The following is a 17,373-nucleotide window of genomic DNA, read 5'->3' as shown; positions in this document are numbered from 1 at the left end:
CGGTTTGGCGCCTGCCTTTGGCCCAGGGCGCGATCCTGGAGACCCGGGATCGAATCCCACATCGGGCTCCTGGTGCATGGAGCCTGCTTCTCCCTCTGCCTGTGTCTCTGCCTCTCTCTCTCTCTGTGTGACTATCATAAAATAAATAAAAATTAAAAAAAAAAAACAATTAAAAAGAACTCTAGGTTAGAGACCTTCGGACTGTGCAGGCCTGTCTCCGGCCCAGGAGTGCCCGTAAGAAATTCACAGGCATTTGAACGTATGATCCTTTACCACAGTGGAGGCTGCTCCTCCCTACAAATATTTAGGATCCTCTGTGGAAATTTCACAATGTGCTGCGTCCTTGTGCCTGGACATTCTCTCATTATTTTGGGAACTCAAAGCTCCCTCAGTCTGGAAACTCCTGTGCTTCAGACCTGGGAACTTCCTTCATAGGTTATTTCACTAATCATTTCTTTCCACCAATGACTCGTCCCCCCCTTCGCTGTTGCCTCTGTCTAAAATTCTTGTTTTAAGATGTCAGAGGTTGGGCAGCCGGGAGGGGGGGCTCAGTGGTTTAGCGCCGCCTTCGGCCCGGGGCGTGATCCTGGAGACCGGGGATCGGGTCCCACATCAGGCTCCCTGCATGGAGCCTGTTTCTCCCTCTGCCTGTGCTTCTGTGCCTCTCTGTGTCTCCCTGTGTCTCATGAATAAATAGATAAAATCTTAAAAAGAAAAAAAAAAAAAAAAAGATGGCCGAGGTTTGAGACTGAAGCTTGTGTGTTCAGCTTGTCTCCTGTTTTCCATCCTGGCCTTTCGCTCTGCCTTCTGGAGGATTTCTCCCCAGGGAGCTTGTTCCGCTGCCACTGTGCTGAATTTCCAAGAGCTCTTCGTCCACCCACGTCTCTTTTCAGAGAAGAGAAACGTTCTGTTCCTGCTTCAAGGGAGCAGTGTCTGAGGATGTGCATGCGGAAGTGTTCTCCTGCTTGGGGGGTTTGCCCCAGATGGTCTCTTCCCTGTTTCTTCTGTTTCCATCTTCCAGGAACTTTTCGTGCCGGCAGGTACTGTTTGTTTGTTCATGAGGAGGAACAGGCCAGAGGGGTATTTGGAAATACCAGGTTTGTAAGCGGGACTCATCTAATGAGAGCTTGACACTGGGGAGTTTGGGGGCGGGGGGGGGCTGTTAACTGGGCAACCTCCCCCCTGAGATCCCCTGAGTCCTCCTGCTGGGCTGCCCAGGCTCCCCATTAAGAGTCTTCCAGTGTCCTTCCTGCAGCATACAGGTCTACTTGCCAGTATTTTTGAAACCAAAGAGTGGATAGGATGAGGGGGTGGTCAGCATTCTGGGTACCAGAGACTCACCCCCAACTGTCTCTCCTTCTGGAATCCCTCTGTGCAAAAACAGGCATCCAGCCCGCTGCCAGGATGGCCCCAGGGCCACTGCCTGGATTCTAACAGCTTCTCTCTCTCTCTCTCTCTTTTTTTTTTTAAAGATTTATTTATTTATTCATGAGAGACAGAGAGAGAGAGAGACAGAGACCCAGGCAGAGGGAGAAGCAGGCTCCAGGCAGGGAGCCCGATGTGGGACTCGATCCCAGGACCCCGGGGTCACGCCCTGAGCCAAAGGTAGACACTCAACCGCTGAGCCACCCAGGGGCCCCAATCTAACGGCTTCTTAAACATGAGAAGACCTATTCAGATAATTGGAGGTGCTGAGGACTCATCCCAGAATAAGAGACAAATCCCAGCCGCCACGGAATTCAGAAAGTGGACATAGGAATATATGTACAGGGATCCCTGGGTGGCGCAGCGGTTTAGCGCTGTCTTTGGCCCAGGGCGCGATCCTGGAGACCCGGGATCGAATCCCACATCGGGCTCCCGGTGCATGGAGCCTGCTCCTCCCTCTGCCTGTGTCTCTGCCTCTCTCTCTCTCTCTCTCTGTGTGACTATCATAAATAAATAAAAAATTTAAAAAAAAGGAATATATGTACATATGTGACTCAATGAAACGTAGGTACGAAGGACGCAGGCACTTTAAAAGAATGCTGCTGGAAGAGTCGCTGCCGTAGGCCGGAAGCAGAGCACCCAGACCACAGGGTGACCCCTCCTGTCACCCAGCAGTTTCCGTCACATAGGCAACCAAGCAGGTCAAGGCACCCACGAGCCACTGCAGGAGCAGCCTGCTGCCCTGGGGACCGCATCGGTGGAGAGCAGCTTTTGTGCGGCCGCTTGCTGGGTGGACAGCCCTGGGCCGCCCCTGCTCTCCTTCCTCTGTACCCCATCCCTGCTCCTGGACAGGGTCGCTGACAGCTGGTACACCACCCCCCACACCCCGGCGCGCGTCACAGCTGCACAGATGGCAGTACGCTGGGAAGATGCACCCTGGGTCAGAAGGCACACCCGACTGCGCAAGGCTGCGGGGGGGAGGGGGGGGCGGGGAGGGCAGGGGGGTGACACAAAGCCCAGGAGGAAACCAGAGGTCCTGGGGACCAGAAGCAGGCTGCAGCACTGGGCCCAGGACCAGTTCACAGAGCTGACCACCTGGCCCGGGGTCTTGTCACTCAGCCTGACATCCCGGGCGATCTGATGAGTCCGATTTGTTTGGGGTGCAGTCACCCTGACCCTAGTGTCACCTGTTTGCTGTGAGGAACAGCTCTCTCTTTGGGGGAAACTCAACCCTCCCCCACTGTGGCACTTGAAGCAACACTGCTGGTTTGGGGGGCTTCCTCCTCCATCTGGATCCCCAGGGCTCAACTGAGCAGGGTCACTGGGCTGCAGTCAATGTCCCGGACGTCTGGTCTATCAGTGGGGACACTTCAGCCCACAGATTAAAGGTTCTCTGAGGTCCCAAACTTGGTAAAGTGGCCACTGGTCTCTGGGTCTCTCACAGGCAGACCCATGGTGAGGCCCCTGGTGACCCCTGATATCAAGCTGGTGGCAGAGCCTGAGCCACCCAAAGTGGCCATTTCTCTTCCTACTCAATACTGCTCGCCAAATAGCCCAACAGGATCATAGCAAGCCGGCAACGTATTCGATGACCAGAGAATGGAGAAGAAGAGATCATGCTCCAGAGGCACCTTCTTTCGGGGTTATATGGGGTTAGGGTAAAAAAAAGGCTGGTAAGCAAGCTGACTGGGAGGTTTTTTAGGGAAGTGGGGGAGGTTCTGCTGGAATCAGACTGCCACCTCTTTTTTCCCTTAACTGGGCACAGTTGGATCTGTCAGGGCACCAGTGGGTGTTTTTTGTTATTATAATTATATGGTAATGATCGCGAGGCCATCTAGAGGGTTAGCATGCTGTCTGGTATCCCATGAGTTGGGACAGCCTGGAAGATTTCCAGTTCTGCCTTTCTCCTCCTGGTCCATCATCTTCTCTCCACCAGCCAGCCTTTTCCTGGTGCAAAAGATAAAATGGAATGGAGTCACGCATGTCAAGGAGTTTTCAAATGGAGCCGGGAGGCCATTAAGGAGACGGGCCTGGCCTATTCACACCCTCACTGGACGAAACCATGAACTTTGAACTGGTCCAAACCAGGACTGCCTGAACTTAGTGAGAGTGACAGCCCTCGCGGTCACTTGTAGTGAGCGGACAATAGTTTCCTATCGGCAACACCAGTCAAAATTCTTAGTAAACACTGCATACAAGCATTCCCTTTGGTCTTTAAAACAACAACAACAACAACAACAACAACAAAAACTTGACTTTTGTTGCAACCCAAATCTCTGCTCCCTAAATTGCAGTTCTGAGACCCCAGATAATGCTTTTGTTTTATTTCAACTCTACCTGTTTCATCGGTCGACACTGGTAGGATCAGGATCATAAGAGGTTGCAGAGATAGGACACCAGGGAGGCTTAGCAGTTGAGCGCCTGCCTTCGGCTTGGGTTGTGATCCTAGAGACCCAGGATCGAGTCCCACCTCGGGGCTCCCTGCAGGGAGCCTGCTTCTCCCTCTGCTTGGGTCTCTGCCTCTCTATCTCTCTCTTTGTGTCTCTCATGAATAAATAAAATCTTTAAAAAAAAAAAAAAAAACACAACAACCAGGGAGTCTGACACCTGGGGGAGGGAGCACCTTAGCACCCCAGGGTGTAGGAGAGGACATTTCATACTGCTTGTGTCCCTTCACTGTGACACCACTGCCTAAATCAAACCATAGCTGCAACCAACACTGGCCTGTAGCTGGGTCTATCATCGCTGTCCCACATTCTTGGAAACAAAACTGGCACGGCCACGACCAGCACTGGACTCCTCTGTGGTGTCTGAGGCCACCGGCAGCGGCTCCAACACAGGCAGGACATGCCTGGTTTTGATGATGCTCTCCGGTGATACCGGAGGGTCGCCCAAGGCCATCGAGGCTGCAACTACTCAGTGTCATTGCCCGTGTAGCTTAAGGAAACCAGGTTTTCTGGGTTTTGTAAACAGCTTTACTGATTACATCTCACATGCCGTACATTTCACCGACTTAAAGTGCACAGGTTCCTGGTTTACAGTATGTTGTGAAACCATCAGCACAACCCAGGCTAGAATATTTCATCACTCCGAAAAGTGACCTCTCGCTCTTTAGCAGTACCCCCACGCCCCCTCTGCCGCCCCTGGCAATTTTCTGTGTCTGTGGATTTGTCCATCTGGACATTTACAGAAGTGGGCTCAACAGTAGAATGCGGCCTTCAGTGCGGCTTCTCGCGCTCAGCAGTTTCATGGTTCACCCGTGTAGCATGAATCAGCACACCTCATTTCTTTTTATTGCCAAATAACATTGTGTATTTGAATCCATTATAGCGCATCCATCGTACAGACACCCCACATTTTGCTCATCCATTCACGCTGATAGACATCTGGGCTTTTCCCACTGTTTTGACTATGGTGAAGGATGATGCTATGAACACTCATGAACAAGTTTTCGTGTAGAGCCGTGTTTTCATTTCCCTTGGGTACATACCTAGGGATGGCATTGCTGGGTCACGTGGTCACGCTGTTTAACCTTTCGAAGAACTGCCAGATCATCTTCCAAAGTGACTGCATCATTTTACATTCCTACCAGCGATAAATAAGTCTTCCCATTTCTCCACATTCTCGCCAATACTTACTGCCTTTTTGGTTATAGCCACTCTACTATGTACCAAGCGGTATCTCATTGTGGTTTTGATTTGCATTTCCCTAGTGACTGATGATATTGAGCACCTTTGTGTGTGTGCGTTGGCCACTTGTGTATATTTTTTTTTTTAAGATTTTATTTATTCATGAGAGACACAGAGAGAGGTGGAGACACAGGCAGAGGGAGAAGCAGGCTCCATGCAGGGAGCCCGATGTGGGACTTGATCCCAGGACCCCAGGATCACGCTCCGGGCTGAAGGTGGCGCTAAACCACTGTGCCACCAAGGCTGCCCCATTTGTGTATCTTTTTTTTTTTTAAGTTTTTTTTTTTAAGATTTTATTTATTTACTCATTAGAGAAAGAGAGAGAGAGAGAGAGAGGCAGAGGCAGAAGCAGGCTCCATGCAGGGAGCCCGATCCCCGGTCTCCAGGGTCATGCCCTGGGCCAAAGGCAGATGCTTAACCCCTGAGCCACCCGGGCTGCCCCCCATTTGTGTAACTTTACTGGAGAAATTTCTGTTCAGTCCTTTGCCCATTTTTTTAAGTTGTTTTTTTTTTTTTAATCTCTATACCCAACATGGGGCTCAAGCTCAGTACCCCGAGATCAAGAGCAGCATGTCCTTCCAAGTGAGCCAGCCAGGCTCCCCTCTTTTGCCCACTTCTTAATGGTTTGTCTTTTTTTTACAGGGTTATAAAGTGTCTTTATATATTCTAGATAGAACACCCTTACCAGATACGATTTGTAAAACTTTCCTTCCATTCTGTGGGTTGTCTTTTCACCTTCTTCATGCTATCCTTTGAAACACAAAAGTTCTTAATTTTGCCGAAGCCCAATTTACCTAAATACAGATATATAGATATGACAATTAAGAAAGGGAAACTTGGGATCCCTGGGTGGCGCAGCGGTTTGGCGCCTGCCTTTGGCCCAGGGCGCGATCCTGGAGACCCGGGATCGAATCCCACGTCGGGCTCCCGGTGCATGGAGCCTGCTTCTCCCTCTGCCTGTGTCTCTGCCTCTCTCTCTCTCTGTGACTGTCATAAATAAATAAAAATTAAAAAAAAAAAAAAAAAAAAAAAAGGAAGGGAAACCTGACCAAAATGGAGTTGGGAGGTCAAAAGGGGAGCGCCAGCACTCCCTGCTGATTACAGATCTGTGAATGACAGACCCCAAGGGAAGAATCCTCAACAGGAGCCAACTGCAGGCCCCAACAGGAAAGGTGAACATTGCCAGGTCCACACGACGCAGACCCCCCTGCAACCCAGCTTGACCTCCTGCTGGTGTCCAGTGGAGGTCAGAGCAACCCCTCCCAAGCCCGGCTGCTCCGCTGCACTGGCCACGGTTCTCCTAGAGCTTGCATGTCCTTAATTGCAATTCTCCGCTTTTCCTGAAAAAAACTACTTTTGCTGGTAAAATAAGCCAATTTTATTTTGAAGGTCAATGCAAATACATTTCTCTGCCGCGGTCCCTCAGTGGAGGACGCCGCCGCCCGGACCCCAGCCCCCAGCCCTCACCCACACCCTTTAGCACAGGCCAGGGGTGTTTCTCGTTGCAGGAGAATGTCTTCCTTCGACCCTCAACCTGGAGACACACGTTGCTGAGTATTCGATTCTGGCTTGAATTTTATTATTTAAAAGCGTGGGATTTACTTTTCATTAGTAGAGGGGCAGTCTCCCGCGTGCACCGGCTGCACGAGCTGGACGGGGGCCTGGGGACACGGTCTCCACGCTTCAGTGTCATCGCCAAGACTAAACCGTCGTTAAAATTGATCTTCCCTATTTTTTTTTTTAATTGATCTTCCTTTAATTAAACTGCCCACGGCCTGGATCACGGGCGTCCGCGGCCACTGCACGGCCAGGCCCACAGGCGCAGGGCGCAGGGGAGGGGCGACCTGGGTCACCAGCCCCGGATTCCTCCGCACACCTCCGCGGCGGGGAGCGCGTCCCGGGGCGTCGCGGGCTCCGCGTTCCCGAGCAGCGCCCCGACGTCCGGCTCCCCGCCCCGCCTCCTGCCCGCAGGGCCGCCCGGGAAGTGGGGGAACGAGCCCGGGGCTTGGGGGCAGGGACCCGAGGTCAGGGGGAGGCGCCGGCAGGCCCGCGGGTCGCAGCGGGAGCCAGAGGCCCCGCCCCGCTCCGGCCCCGGCCCCGCCCCTTCCGCTCCCGGGCCTCGGCCCCGCCCCCACGTCGCCACGCCCCCCTCCGCCGCCCCCTGGTCTCGCGATGCCTGCGCCTTCTCGCGACGCCAGCCGGGAGGCGGGCCGGGCCCTGACTGGCGCTGCCGGGGGCGGCTCCGCGGGGCGGGGCGGGCGAGCAGTCCTCGCGGATCATGGCTGCCCTGCGCGTCCTGCTGCCCCTCGTCCGCGGCCCGCTGCGCCCCCAGCCCCGCTGCGCCGCCCTGCGCCGCTTCGCCTCCGGTGAGCGGGGGGCTGAGGCCGCTGGGGGCTGACGCCGCCGCCGCGCCCCCGCCCCGGACCCCACCCCTCCGCCGGCCGGACCCCCGACCTCGCCCCTCCTCCACCGCGACCCCCCGACCTCATCCCTCCTCCACCGCGACCCCCGACCTCGCCCCTCCTCCACCGCGACCCCCCGACCTCGCCCCTCCTCCACCGCGACCCCCGACCTCGCCCCTCCTCCACCGCGACCCCCGACCTCGCCCCTCCTCCACCGCGACCCCCCGACCTCATCCCTCCTCCTGCCGGACCCCCGACCTCGCCCCTCCTCCACCGCGACCCCCGACCTCGCCCCTCCTCCACCCCGACCCCCCGACCTCGCCCCTCCTCCACCCCGACCCCCGACCTCACCCCTCCTCCGGCCAGACCCCCGACCTCACCCCTCCTCCACCCCGACCCCCCGACCTCACCCCTCCTCCTGCCGGACCCCCGACCTCACCCCTCCTCCACCCCGACCCCCCGACCTCACCCCTCCTCCTGCCGGACCCCCCGACCTCACCCCTCCTCCACCCCGACCCCCCGACCTCACCCCTCCTCCTGCCGGACCCCCGACCTCACCCCTCCTCCACCCCAACCCCCCCGACCTCACCCCTCCTCCTGCCGGACCCCCGACCTCACCCCTCCGACCCCCCGACCTCACCCCTCCTCCGGCCAGACCCCCCGACCTCACCCCTCCTCCACCCCAACCCCTGGACCTCGCCCTCCTCCACTCTGACCCCCAGGACCTCACCCCTTTCTCCACCCCGACCCCCGGACCCCCCGGACATCGCCCCTCCTCCTGCCGGACCCCGGGACCTCGCCCCTCCTCCACCCCCACCCCTGGACCTCACTCCTCCTCCACCCGCCCCCACCTCGCCCTCCTCCAGCCCGAGCCCATCAGCGCCCAGGCTCCTCCCAGGGCCCGCCCCGCCCCTCTGCTGTCCCGCTGGGCACCCCTGCCAGCACCTGCTGCCTCACTCTGCCAAGCTCTGGGGACTCACAACCAAGTGCTAGGACCAAGTGCTCTGGTCATTTCAGTCTGGTTGTTGGTAAAATCCTGCAGGACTTACGGGACTGACGGAGGCGGTGCAGGTGGGGCCTGGGAGCTGGCAGAGGTCCTGTGCTCTGTGCGCAGCGCGTCCCTCCCGCCTGCTGCTGTTCCCGAGTCTGTTCAGACTCTCCCTGCCCCAGCTGGCCGGACCTGTCCACTCAGCCCTCAGGCCAGGGCCCCAGTGCTCCTTGGGGACTCGGCCCTCCCTGAGCTGGGGTAGGGGTGTCCCTGCAGCTCCTTCCCTCACCCAGGCACCCACTCGCTGCCCGGCTACCAGGGCATGTTGGCGTTACCCTCAGTTCCTGTGATGAGCTGCTTTGTGGGTCCTGACCTGCGGTCAGCAATCGTTTCCTGGGCTGCGGAGCGCGCCTGCTTAGCCCTTCTGCTGAGTCCCTCCCCACCAGGCCCCCAGGGGGGCGCTGTGCTCCTTAGGCCACCGGGCAGACACCCACCTGCGGCCTCGCAGGTCACCCCTCCTGTCCGGGCCGAGGCAGTCACCCTTCAGCGGTGTGCGCCTCCCACTCCGTCCTCTCCCCCAGCTGCCATTCCTCCCAGGGGGAAGGAACCTATGTCCCCATCCCTCGTTCCTGCTGAGTCACAGGGTAGACTTGCTCACATTTGTGTGGAAGTAGGTGCTGGGGCAAAGGCCACCCACGAGGCTGAGAGCTGTGCACTGCTCCCCGAGGACTGGGGTCGGGGTCACTCTGTCTGCTGACGGGTAAATTCCACTGCTCCGATGCCTACACGGGTGGAAATGCTTTCTTCCCCCAGGTGCTGACTTCCAGTACATCATCACGGAGAAGAAGGGGAAGAACAGCAACGTGGGGTTGATCCAGCTGAACCGCCCCAAAGCACTCAACGCGCTCTGCAATGGGCTGATGATGGAGCTCAACCAGGCCCTGGAGGCCTTCGAGAAGGACCCGGCCGTGGGGGCCATCGTCCTCACGGGCGGGGAGAAGGCGTTTGCAGGTGCGTGGGCGGCGTGGCGCTGGTCACCCAGGCGTGCGAGGGGCGGGCGGCGGCGTGAGCAGCCTGGAGTTTAAACCTGAAGTGTAAACGGAGCCAGGTCCCGCTCGGAGAGCCGCTCTGCCCGTCTAACGTGTGCTGTGCCAGCAAACTCAGTGCGTCCAGAGGATTCGGGTCCTTGACGCTCGGTCCGTGCCTGGTGAATAAGCCTCGCCGTCCGAGTCCAGGCCCTGTCCTGCTGTCCCGGCTGTCGAGCTCCGTGCAGGTGGCCGTTCCCAGCGGCCCCCGGAGCCTACACACTGCACACTCATGGCTCCCTGCGGGCCGGGGGTGCAGCTGTAGCGGGGTCTCTGCTCTCTGGCAACCGGGACCTCCTTTCCTCTCTCCAGCTGGAGCTGATATCAAGGAAATGCAGAACCAAACGTTCCAGGACTGTTACTCGAGCAAGTTCTTGAGCCACTGGGACCAACTTGCCCAGGTCAAGAAGCCGGTCATAGCTGCCGTCAACGGCTACGCTGTGAGTGTCAGACCAAGTCCCCTCTCCGCACGCCGCTCCTGCCGAGTGTCACTGCAAACCCCGGAAGTGCAGGGAGGACGCGCTGTGGCACAGCTTTCGTGGCGGCTGTCCCGCTGCTGGCTTCCCACTCCGTTGTTGGGAAAGCCCCTCCCCACAGCCTCCATGACTCCTGGGAACGTCTCCCCTCCGCTAGGCTGTAGGCCGCCGCACCCGCAGGCTCACCTCTTCTGCTGCCATCGAGTGCTCTGTGTGGCGTCAGGGTCTCTGGGCTCGTGGACCCTCAGAGGCCCTGGGTCGATCGTAGTGAAGCAGAGGGCAGCTCAGCTCCTGATCCTTTAATGAAGCTCCGTGGGGGTGAGGCGAGGCCAGCCCGTCAGGTTCACTGGACCACAGTGGTGCCTGCTGGTTCACAGACTCTGGCTGCCGTCGAGCCCCACGGCCCCGCAGAGACTGCGGGACCCCAGAGCTCAAAGAATGTGACACGGGCGCTTCACAGAGGGAAGCGTCAGCGTCGGCCCTCGTGGCTAACTCACCTCGCGTCTCCGTGCTAATCTCTGCTACGCTCTGGGCCGTGTCCATCTTAACTGCAAATTCAAGTAAGCAAATGGACTGAATTTCTGACTGGCGCCTGGCGGGCCCTCGTGTTTTGCAGCTTGGTGGCGGCTGTGAACTCGCTATGATGTGTGACATTATTTATGCTGGAGAGAAAGCCCAGTTTGCACAGCCGGAGATCCTGCTAGGAACCATCCCAGGTAAAGAGTGACGACGTCTCTGGCGTAAGGTCTCCAGGTCCATTCTCCAGAGCCTTGGGAGCTTTTGGGCGTTTCCGGTAATAGACAGAAGTCTGCAGCTTGCACCTGGCGAGGGACCTGGGCTGTCCCCTGAGCGCCGGCCAGGCGGCCACCTGGCTGTGCCCTCTGCCCCTTGAGCTGACCAGCACACTAAGCCCCAGGGGACACAACGCTCCGAGAGTGGCCCCGGGGCCTTGGGGCTGTGCGGGCTCCCTGATGACCGCCTGGTCCCTTATCGGACGCTGTTGGGAAGGGCTGGGCCACCCACTGCATTACAACTGCAGTGATTCCTGCTGGTGACCTGGGGTTCCGCAGAGCAGGGAATCCCATCCCCACGAGGCGGGTGAGGGGAGCTGTGGGCAAATGGGGCCACTGATGAGGACTCCAGGCTTCTGGCTCCTGGGTCTCTGGCCTGCATGTGGAGCCCGGGGCCCAGGACATCTGCTGAGCGCGGTGAGGTCAGGAGGGGCGTCTGGGGTCGGCTGAGGGTGAGCAAAGCCCTGCATGAGCTCTGCTGGGTGCTGGGCTCTTCCCGTCCGTGCGCACGGCCTCCTCCTCCTTGAGGCAGCACCTGGGTCTGTTGGATTGTGGGTCCCCCTCAGGTGGTCCCTTAGCTCACGGGGCGGCCCAGGCTTCACCGTGGGGCAGATGACAGGGCAGACTGCTGGTGTTCCTGCCACAGGGCGTCGGGTCCGCAGGAGGCGGGGGCAGCAAGGACGGGAGCTCGGGGACAGGCCACGCCCAGGGCGGCCGGGGGGCAGAGCCCTTGCTGCCCCCCAGGCTGGGCCGGGCCAGGCTCTGAGCTGCAGGGCCCCGATGTGCCAGCCCTCCCTGTGGAAAGGAGCCCCCCTGAGGTTTCGTGGGCTGCCTCCTTGCTGCCCGCCTGCCCCACCCAGCGGGCCCCTCCTGCTCCTCGGAGCTGGCTGCAGGTGTGTCCGTGTCATCTTGGCATGCGCTGGCCGGGAGCTGACTGTGACCTGTGGCCGTCTACCTCTGCAGGTGCAGGGGGCACCCAGAGACTGACCCGCGCTGTTGGAAAGTCGCTGGCCATGGAGATGGTCCTCACCGGTGACCGGATCTCTGCCCAGGATGCCAAGCAAGCAGGTGCGGGCCAGGGCCACCCCACGAGCCACCCTCACGGGGAGCCGAGTGGAGGCAGGGGTGGGGGGCTACACCCACGGGCAACGAGCACGGTGATCTCAGGTGTCCTGAGAACCCAGGGATGGCTGACTGTGTTTTACTTGGGACACCGCACAGACACGAGAGCAGCTAAAGTAGACGTGTGCTTAGAGTCCTGATAAAACCATCCCGGTTCCCCACCCAGGTCAGTGGTGGGGGATCCCCAAGACCCTCCGCCCACATACCCTTTCCCAGCCCCTGGCTGACCGCCCTTCCTCCCTGTTGACGTGTCTGTAGGAGCCTGGTGGCCCCACTCGGGGACTCTGCGGCCCCTTGTTAGCACCGCACAGCCCCAGCTCTAGAGCCGCACCGTGACTCGGGCACCACCAGTGCTGCTTCCTCTTGGCGCCCGCCTGTGTGTGTTTTAGGTCTCGTGAGCAAAATTTTTCCCGTGGAGACCTTGGTTGAAGAAGCCATCCGGTGTGCGGAGAAAATTGCCAGCAATTCTAAGATCGTAACAGCAATGGCCAAGGAGTCCGTGAACGCAGGTAGGAGAAGCTCCGAGGGCCCGACAGCACAGGAGCCCCACAGCCGGGAGTCCAGATTCGCGTCCTAACTGGCCCTGGACTCTTGATGGTGGGGTTCTGGCTCTTGGTGGAGTCCTGGGTTTTGTTTGCTGCGTCACACGTTGTCCTGAAATGTTCCGAGCGTCCTTGGTATCAGGACCCAGGGAAGGAGCCAGCCTGCGGGGCAGAGGGACAGGGGTGCAGGGGTGCAGGGAAATGGCCGGGAGGCCAGGACGGTCCCTGAAGGAAAGCCAGCCGGGCTCCCGGGAAACCCAGTGCACGTCCCGGGACCTGGCAGACGATACCCCGTCCTCGGCCAATGGTTGTGCCTGCCGTGGGGCAGCCTGGCGGGCGGCACAGGCTCATGGGACACCCGGGTGACCGCGGACAGTGCAGGCTGCTCCTTGTTGCCCCGGACTCTCCATCCGCCCTACCGGCAGGGCAGCTCTGGCCCCACTGAGCATCCTTGTGTCTTCACGGAGCCTGCTGTCCTCGGCACTGGGGTCAGCTGCCGGCTTGCTCGCCACTGCCTGCCGGGGGGCTGCGAGCTGGGGGGCTGTGAGCCGGGCGCTCGGGTCTGCGGCTCCTCTGCAGGGAGGCGGGCGGGCCCCCCGGGCTGCTGGCCTTGGCTGAACCGCCGTGGGTGATGCGTCCCCACAGAATGAGCAGTTAGCTCACGCGGGGGCGGCCCCCGCTGCTTGTGCTGTCCAGGCGCCTGCTGTCCGTCCAGGTGCTCAGCCAGGGACACCACTTCGCCTTCCCGGGGCCACAGTGCCCTGCCCGCCCAGGACTCTGTTATGGCACAACGTTTTTTACGGTTTTCATCCTTCATTCTCATTTTCTTTTTAATTTTATTTATTTATTCATGAGAAGAAAGACAGGCAGAGACACAGGCAGAGGGAGAAGCAGGCTCCATGCAGGGAGCCTGACGCAGGACTCGATCTCAGGTCTCCAGGATCACGCCCTGGGCTGAAGGCAGCGCTAAACTGCTGAGCCCCCCGGGCTGCCCCTTCATTCTCATTTTTTAATGCTTTTTAAAATATATGTAATTCTGGGGGGGCACCTGGGTGGCTCAGCCCACAGAGCATCTGACTCCTGGCTCAGGTCGTGATGTCAGGTCGGGAGCCGAGCTCCAGCTCCAGCTCCGTGCTCAGCGGGGGTCTGCTTGTGACTGTGCCCCTCGCGCTGCCCCTGCGCCTGCTTGTACACGCTCACAGTTTCTCTCAACATAACATTTTAAAAACTAATAAGTAGTATGTGATTCTCTTGGCCCTCCAGTCCTCTTGTGCTTGCACAGAGTTGGCCGTCGCACTCTTGACTCCATTCCTTGTTCCTCTCCTGTGGGGCCGCCGGCGGGAAGCCGGGGGCAGGGGGCGGGGGGGGGGGGTCTTCGTAGGCGACCGTGTAGGTCACAATATCACGACAAAATCGAGGCTGATTGGGTCAGTGGGGAGTGTTTCCTGTCCCCATGAAGAGTTGTCTGTTCCCACATCTGCCCCTGGGTCATAACCTAAGGGATTTCTTTTCAGCTTTTGAAATGACGCTAACGGAGGGAAACAGGCTGGAGAAGAAGCTCTTCTACGCGACTTTCGCTACTGTGAGTGAGCGTCGGGGTGGATGGACGCGGGGCCCAGCCAGAGAGCGCGCCGGGGAGGTCCCCGTAGGGCTGCGGTAAATGAGTTGTCTGCCGCCCTGCAGCTGGATCAGATGCGTCCTGCCCACGAGCACAATTAGCAAATAACTGCCCAAAGTATGAAGCGTTACATCCTTGACCAAGGTCTCAGGAATCAGGAATCGCGCCCTTAAACGGCAGCCTCCTGTATTTAAAGGCAATCCATCTGCCGTAATTTTCTAGATCGTTCCAACGACTTGGCGTGGAGTTGGAATGTATCTAATGCTGTGTTCTGAGGCTTCAGAACAGTGTCCTGCAGGATTTGACAGTAAGCGAGAGGCAGTCCTTCTAGTAACAGGTGTTGAAACCCACCTGCCGCGATTAGAGTCCTAGACAGGTGTGTTTTATGGGAGCTCGGAAACGGCCGTGGCCCTCGAGGAAGTGAAGGCGTGCGTGTGACCATGTGCACGCTCGTGCGTACGCGCAGGGAAGGTGTAGGGCTAGGGCTTGCACGCCTGTGTCCTGCTCCATGGCGCTCAGGATGGTCCTCCACGCGGACCGCCACTAAACCCAGGGAGCGAATTAGTGAACGGCCCAAACAGGTGCGTCTGAGGCTCCCTGGGTGAGAGTTTGACACACGAAGCGGTGGTTCTTGGATGATCACCCCTGGGGGCTCCGGTGGCCGGGGTTCCAGGCCATGCGCAGGTGCGCAGGCAGTCCCGGGGCAGGACCCTCCCCACCCTGGGAATCTGTCAGAGGAGCCCAGCAGACCGAGAGCAAACCCAGAACGGGCCGAGCCCGCGCCTCCGCCCGTAGGAAACCGGGAACGTCCATCTCTACCTATTTTCCTTCTCCCACCAGGAAGACCGGAAGGAAGGGATGACCGCGTTTGTGGAAAAGAGAAAGGCCAGCTTCAAAGACCAGTGAGCGCCTCCGCCTCTGCCTTGAACCCTCGACTCGAAGACAGGAATTACGGTCTGACGGTCTTAGAAGCAAATAAATTCTCTAGTAAAGGGCCCTGTAGGCGGCACGCAGTCTCTGACGCACGGGGCTCTCGCTCTCCTGAGTGGGGGCGGTCTTCACCCGGCGGTCCTGAGACTCCGTGTCTGGAGCCTGTTCTCATTCTGACTGAGCAGATTCTTAATCAAAAATTCTCACACACACACACACAAATTCTTACGAGGGGAGCTTGGGCGGCGCAGTTGGTTACGTGGCTGGCACTGAGCCCAGGTCATGATCTCAGGGTCGTGGGGCTGAGCCCTGCATCGGGCTCCCTGCTTGGTGGGGAGTCGGCTTCAGACCCTCCGTCTGCTCCTCCCCACACTCGTGTGCACACTTGAGCGCTCTCTCTCTCTCTCTGTCAAATAAATAACCCTAAAAAAAAATCCTGCTGGTGAGCCCTCAGTGGTGTGTGTAAGTTTTCACTTGACTTTAGGGACTGAGATATTTCGATGCCAGACTCACTCCGTACAGCCTGCCGTGTTGAGATGGACGCGCGTTCCCCCGGTCGCTGTGCAGCTTCGCAGCCCGTGAATGTGAAACTCGGAGGAGGGCGCCACCGGCATGCAGCGGACGGAAATCACGCTGTGCCTCTCCTCGTAAGCAGACGCCACGTCGCTCTTCAGACTTTTGTCATTGTGTGACAACGGTCAAACGGAAGGGAAGTCCAGAAAGTAAGTCACCCGGCACACTCCTAGGGTAACCGCCGTTAACTGGAACGTAGCTTTCTAGGTGCTTCTGTGTATACACATGCACACACACGCACCTGCATACACCGACATGGCTCAGTGCTCTTTTTATGAAAACAGAATTGCGCATCTGCATTTCTTTTACCTTTTTCCTTTTTTTTTTTTTTTTTAAAGATTTATTAATTTATGATAGAGAGAGAGGCAGAGACACAGGCAGACACAGTCTGCAGGCTCCATGCAGGGAGCCTGATGCGAGACCCGATCCCAGGACTCCGGGATCGCTCCCCAGGCCAAAGGCAGGCGCTGAACCTCTGAGCCACCCAGGGATCCCCTTCCTTTTTTTTTTTTTATATTTGAAGATGTATTCATTTATGATAGAGAATGAGGCAGAGACACAGGCAGAGGGAAAAGCAGGCTCCATGCGGGGAGCCCGTCGTGAGACTCGGTCCTGGGACTCTGGGGTCACGTCCTGAACCAAAGGCGACACTCAACTGCTGAGCCACCCAGGGGGCCCCCAGGGTGTTTGCTTAAATGCCGAGACCTGGATCAGAACCAGGGCAGACCCTGGAACGCACAGTCTCCAAGGCATTGGGTGGGCCCTGGTGCCCAGCAGGACGGCCAAGAGGCTCAGTGCCATTTGCTGCGGGAGACAGATGGCATTGCTGACAACCCTGAGCAGGACTGTCCCGAGGGCCACAGCCCCATATGGAAGCTCCACCCCCTCAGAGTTAATGGACCGCTGGCTCCATGTTGTTTGGGATTCTGATTTGTTTTTAGAGCCGAAACCTCGCCTTCTCACCTATGCTGCCTGGGTGGCCCAGGTGCAGGGCCTGCTGGCCTTCCCTCCCCGTTCCCTGCACAGCTCCTGGTCCCATCTTGCCCAGCGGGGCCAGCCCAAGGCCCTGTGTTCCCGGCCCTGCTAGATCCCAGGCTGGCTCCCAGCTGGCTCCCTCGGCCAGCAGGGCTCCTCAAGGCCCAGCAGTAAAACGGGCATCTTGATTCTCATCAGGTTTTGGTGTGGCTTTGTTGTCTTTGGTGTATAAAACCTTACCAGGAAGAAAAAAAAAAACCTTCCCAGGAGTGGCCAGGCCACCCAGCATCTCATGTCAGCGCAGGGCTGGGGGTCACAACAACAGCACCGACCACCGGCCATGAGTCCATTCGGGAAGGAAGCGGAGGAAGGCGGGCTCCAGAGGGAGACAGCCCGGCCACGGCTCTGGGTGGGACTGTGTCCCCTGCACGGGTGAGCACACGCGTGGGTACCCGCACTGCTGTCTGCCTCCAGCCTGAGTGTGCGAGAGGGATCGGAAGGCCAAGGGCAGTGTCGGCAGGGCCCAGGAGCCTCTGGCATCGGGCAGGCTGTGTGGGTCAGGAACCCAGACGCACCACAGTGGGTCAGCTCGTCACTGCGCTATGTCCGGGACCTCACTCACTCGTCTGGTGCTTGGTGCTGCACCAGTGGGGCCTACCTGGGGCCAAGGCCACCACGTGCACAGGGAGGCTCTGTGCCCTGGGCTTCCTGCCAATGCCGTGCCCGGGTTCCCGGGACAAGTCCTGAGGAGGGAGAA

The 17,373-nt window shown here is 58.6% G+C and overlaps 2 protein-coding genes across 2 annotated transcripts in view; both read left to right on the top strand.

The window, feature by feature from the left end:
• CALY (calcyon neuron specific vesicular protein) overlaps positions 1–17,373 on the top strand; it is a 150,280-nt gene that overhangs the window by 113,400 nt on the left and 19,507 nt on the right. The gene's annotated exons all lie outside the window — the stretch shown is intronic.
• On the top strand, positions 7,328–16,810 carry ECHS1 (enoyl-CoA hydratase, short chain 1). The gene is made up of 8 exons (XM_025467742.3): positions 7,328–7,480; positions 9,318–9,515; positions 9,902–10,029; positions 10,682–10,781; positions 11,820–11,924; positions 12,368–12,487; positions 14,035–14,102; positions 14,979–16,810. The coding sequence occupies exons 1-8, from the start codon at positions 7,393–7,395 to the stop codon at positions 15,042–15,044; spliced, it is 873 nt and encodes a 290-aa protein (XP_025323527.1). The 5' UTR covers positions 7,328–7,392; the 3' UTR covers positions 15,045–16,810.

This window comes from Canis lupus, chromosome 28, assembly GCF_003254725.2.
Source record: "Canis lupus dingo isolate Sandy chromosome 28, ASM325472v2, whole genome shotgun sequence".
Classification (NCBI taxonomy): Eukaryota; Metazoa; Chordata; class Mammalia; order Carnivora; family Canidae; genus Canis; species Canis lupus.
Note: the sequence above shows the minus strand (reverse complement) of the source record. Positions and strands in the feature narration are given on the sequence as shown.